Source organism: Ylistrum balloti, unplaced genomic scaffold (assembly GCF_031769215.1).
Source record: "Ylistrum balloti isolate Yb309-2 unplaced genomic scaffold, AGI_CSIRO_Ybal_v1 Utg370112, whole genome shotgun sequence".
Taxonomy (NCBI): domain Eukaryota; kingdom Metazoa; phylum Mollusca; class Bivalvia; order Pectinida; family Pectinidae; genus Ylistrum; species Ylistrum balloti.
Window position 1 is genome coordinate 348,989 of NW_026782133.1, and position 5,403 is coordinate 354,391.

Genomic DNA, 5,403 nt, shown 5'->3' on the forward strand with positions numbered 1-5,403 from the left:
TTAGATCATGGATATTATAAAAAGAGGCGTTACATTAGATCAGATTCCGTTGTCATTTTATGATAATAGCTGCACAGTCTGTTTTTTTATCCTTCTGTGTGACCATGTCGGTATGTATATCATGATTGAGGCTCAACCAGTACTTGGATAACTAAAAGACATAAATTCCTGTATTTTTTAAAATCCATTTTCGATTGATTGATTTTATTGCGATTAAATATTTTTCACGTTATATTGTGTATTTGAATTTGAATTTAGAGCCTTCCATTTCTTTTCTAAAGTATTCGTCAAACATTTCACTTTGTGCAACTGTAAACCACTGTTTCCATCCCCCGACTTCTCCTGAAACGTTAGATAAAGAGAGATCAGGTATCTATCTACAGGTTATTGGATCATATATCAATTAAATATGTTATAAAAATCACGAAACTCTGAAACTCAAGAAAGATTGAACTGAACTTTGTCGTATTTTATGTTTGTATGAACGCATTGGAATACAAAAATATGCATTTGAATTGTGGTAAAGTACAAATTTGGTGATAAATTTATTACACTGTTATGCTGAACTCATATCTTTATATACATTTCGTAAATTCCAAAGTATTGTTTTAACTACTATACTTTACGGTTAAGGAAAATAAGCATAATACCTAAACATCTATCTTTATAATGATGCAACGAACTTAACAAAATGATGATTAAGTTTTATTAGATTACATTTATTTAATTTTACTATATAACCTAAAGCACGTGCAATCGTAATTTGAAAAGCAAAGAGAAATTCCACACAATGTGTATAAAAAGAAAATCCGAAGCTGTAACTAAAGTATTTTTTAACAGAACGATGAAAATGATTAGGACAAGGTAAGTTCGAACCTGAACTGGTATTTTACTATAAGATTCCTGGGAACGCCACACAAACGAGCTATCTTCAGAAAAAAACCACAGGGACTTGATACGAGTTTCCGACCCATGGTCCATACGCATGTATTATAGTTAGTATAATGCATGTATATATATATATATGGACCACTGGTCCGAGATTCGTGCCAAGTCCCTATGAGAACAACTAAAGAGATTTTATTACTGTATCTTACTACTGAAATGGTATATTCTCAAGTTTTGAAGGTTGATAATATGCAGCGTTATCAATCCAAAACTACCCTGTGTAGATAATCACATCACTTGTTCTATGATAATTATATAATGTTTTACCTTTCCTATAGAGGAAGTGCCACATCATAGTGTCAGATCGACCGGTTTTACCCTTCTTCAGATTTACAAATGAACATTTGTCAACAACGTCCTGGACGAATGAATCGGTACACGTCACATTCAGATATGATGCCAATTTCTTTACTTCTTGAACAGGGTTCTGTTGACAATATTAATAAAAATCAAATCAAATCAGGGAGTGAAATATAAGCATAATACGTACTTGTAGTATAGAATAATCTTTTTAAAACCTGTAAGCCCGTTATGTAACGTAATAGAATCACTTGTTTCAAATCCTGTTAGCTCATTGTGTGACGAATGGTGACTCATTACAATCACCTGTTTCAAATCCTGTTAGCTCATTGTGTGACGAATGGTGACTCGTTACAATCACCTGTTTCAAATCCTGTTTGCTCATTGTGTGACGAATGGTGACTCGTTACAATCACTTGTTCCAAATCCTGTTAGCTCATTGTGTGACGAATGGTGACTCGTTACAATCACTTGTTTCAAATCCTGTTAGCTCATTGTGTGACGAATGGTGACTCGTTACAATCACTTGTTTCAAATCCTGTTAGCTCATTGTGTGACGAATGGTGACTCGTTACAATCACATATTTCAAATCCTGTCAGCTCATTGTGTGACGTATAATGACATTATAGAATTTCTCGTTTCAAATCCTGTCAGCTTTTTTTATGAAGACGTAACGGGCTCACCTGTTTTAGATCCTGGTAGAACATTATGTGACGTATGATGATGTTATTGACTCACCTGTTTGAGATGCTGGTAGAACATTATGTGACGTATGATGATGTTATTGACTCACCTGTTTTAGATCCTGGTAGAACATTATGTGACGTATGATGATGTTATTGACTCACCTATTTGAGATGCTGGTAGAACATTATGTGACGTATGATGGACTCACCTGTTTTAGGTCCTCGTAGTAGATAATGTGACGTGGAATATCGGGATTCGTATCCAGATCCGTTTCCCAACCCCTCATATACTGAGACCAGGTGTTATGTGGTACTGCGATATATAAATAAATAGTCAAAAGACAAACGATCGACAAATTAAGACACACCAAAAGTCAGCAAGAATCCATAAAGTGTTATTTGTTTTCCCGTGAACTTGATATTCTTTCGGAATTTATGTCGCTTTTATATGATTTATTGTCAAGAATCTCTTAAAAATGGCTTCTGCTGCCTGTTACTCCTTTCAAGTTGTACGTGTTTGTTTTCTCTTCAAAAACGACACGAGAAAGCGAACACTTCAAAAGCATTGGTATTTCAAGTCAAATCGATCTCAATTTTCACGCCAGATTTTGATGTAAACTCACCCACTTCACTCATAAACAAAGATAAGAAATCGTCAAAACTGCCCCGGTAAGCAAATGCCGAGCCCTTCGCTGACATATGATTGTAGAAAGACACTGCAATATCTTTAGGGTTTCGCACTACAAATACAATCTTGCACCTCTTGTCGACAAGCTTCTTTGGAAGATTGCTAAACCTTAGGTGAGTGTTGAGTATCCTTGGTGACGGCAAAGCGTCTAATTTTTCCAGTGAACGAAACTCCAGCATCGCATCCTCCTTTGGTCCTGATGCGTATTCTGTCGTTCCTCTTGTCAACATTGTCATGATTTCCCATACCCAGTGGGTTCCTAGGTTACATAATCAAATAGTCACTTAGAACATACGACAAAATTAACATTGAATGTACATGTGGTTACCCCAACGTGCACTAAGTAAATTATGTAATTACAAGTAAATATTGATACACTTCGATGCAGGTAGAAAAAATATTTAAAAGTTTTTATATTTACACTTAATTACTACATATGCTCATCAAAAAAAATTAAAAAGTACCTTATACCTGTCGTTAGAATAGTAGAAGCAGTTGGTGTTACCACTTGGACGTCAGTGACAACGCCACGACAACAAAATAAATCTAAGACCAAATTATTTTAAAATGAATGTAACATGTAACATTACATCTAGATGTTTTGCATGTCTCTTTACAGTTAAACAACGATTGTATAAAATTTAGAGATGTAAGCAAACATTTAATGGTATAGTAACCTATACTGTTGAACAAGCCTAACACGTAAATATGGATTAATATACCAATTATGAGTTATGAACTTCATATACACACAATGTAACAGAAGTGTAAAATTTAGAATTGTAATTCAGAAATATTAAGTGGATATTTTGGATTTCGTTGTTAACGAATTGTTAACGATGATCCCTTGAAATTGGTTTCTATTTTTATCACGTTCATACAGTCGGGCTTTAATGGCGTCGGTGTATTTGACACGACGTTAGATATGCTGTGGCTATGGACGTCACTCTTGCGAAAGGATCCTATCACAAGATTTTAAAACGGAAGAAAAATGAGATACTAATGTACAATATACGCATGACTTTGATAAGGTTAATTAAGTATCAAATGCATGCTTCTTTACGGATTGTAGAAACCACCCACATTAGTGTTAGGCACTGTAAATCTCACTGTTTCTTCCTTTTACAGGCCAATGATGTGAAAAGCTTGGAAGTGGTTTAAAATTAAAACCCACTGAAAAAAAATGAGATGAACTATTCACAGATGATATTAATCATCTTTCGTATTTACCGTAAACCTGTAACATAGCAACTACAAACAGTTACACCGAGTTATTTGTGTTCTAAGACGTAGACGTCAAGGGGAAACTATTTTAATTTTGTATTGCATAATATATCTTTTTCTATCGTTTTGCATACCTGTATATTAAAAAACGACACGAATTATCCCATACACAATTTCAAGATGATAAAATCAACGTTAGGCAGTACCATACCCGCCTTTACGGGAGCACACAACATGATGTCGTCATCTCTCAACTCCATTTCTCTCAGCTGTGACAGGTGTTCCTGTGGATCGCCGAAATCCAGCATTCCTTTCATCACCGGCATGACATCCTCACCGTACCGAAGCACAGATATGCTGTTCCCGTTTTTGTCTCGGGCCTCAAGGTACTCTCCAACAGGTTTATCTTTATATAATGATAATAAAACTGACCTTTATTTCTACAGGTGTCAATCTGTGAATTTAGTGTCACACGCGCGCGCACACCCTCACACCCGCACTTCACAAAATGCATATGTGAATTAGCCCTACGACGTGACAACGGCCCACTACCAGTGTATATAACATAATGGTTATTCACAATGTCTCTATGTATTATATTAAAATTCGCCTTATATGTTTGAGTTTAGTGCGAATCGTTAAGAATTATATTTCAGAATCATATACATCTGTGCAATTTGTGTATGCTATATATATGAGTTCAGTTTCCATCACAATTCATGGAAGTATGAAAATAACTTAAGATTTATTTACGTACCTGTTTCCTCGGCCATGATAACTCATAAGACTGAACAGTGAATCTACTTATATTACACAACCTAATCTGTCACACATGACAGTATATACATGGTCACAGGACGCGATGACCGACAGTGTTATCGGCTACCTGTACAGTATTTACATTTGTTGGCTACCTCCGTCGATACAACAGAGAAAAGTAAACAGGTCGCTTACCTGACTTTATTTACAATCACATCGTTACATTTTTCGTAGAAATATTAAGCATTCTAAATATCGACAAATGCTATTATGCAATATGGCGCGTAAAACGTTGCGATATTCTAACATCTTTTTGATTTGTGTTCCTAATCCTGTCATTTATATACAATATCTGGTGCTTTATATTTGAGAAGCTGTTCTCTATTGTCTAAATATTGTGATGTTAATTCGAAAAACTTATTTATTTTCCAAATCCGTTGTTTTATGTTCGATAAAATCAAATAACCTATGATGCAAGTCGTATCGAGTATACATCACAATATTGTACAATTTTAATCACACAAGGTTTACAATGAAATCAGAAGATTATGCAAAGAAAACGAAAGCTTTACATTGTAAATCACATTATTTTTCCAATATGCATCACAAATTTTACAACATAAAACTTAATGTTTTGAACAAACATAACAAGATTTATCATATGATACACAAGATTTGGAAAACAAAGTGTTTTACAATCCATTTGTCCATTTTTGTTTACGTGTTATGAACAGCCAGTATCATTTAATGACGTGCTAGTGGTGGTGGAAAATAGCCGGAGTTCTTATGAAAAATAC

The 5,403-nt window shown here is 34.7% G+C and overlaps 1 protein-coding gene across 1 annotated transcript; it reads right to left on the bottom strand.

Annotated features, from left to right (window-relative positions):
* Positions 1-229: 229 nt before the first annotated feature.
* LOC132550233 (sulfotransferase 1A1-like) lies at positions 230-4,620 on the bottom strand. Its single transcript, XM_060214272.1, has 6 exons — positions 4,605-4,620; positions 4,059-4,253; positions 2,559-2,882; positions 2,145-2,248; positions 1,216-1,375; positions 230-342 (listed from the first exon to the last, which is right to left on the bottom strand). The coding sequence occupies exons 1-6, from the start codon at positions 4,618-4,620 to the stop codon at positions 230-232; spliced, it is 912 nt and encodes a 303-aa protein (XP_060070255.1).
* Between the last annotated feature and the right edge of the window lie 783 nt (positions 4,621-5,403).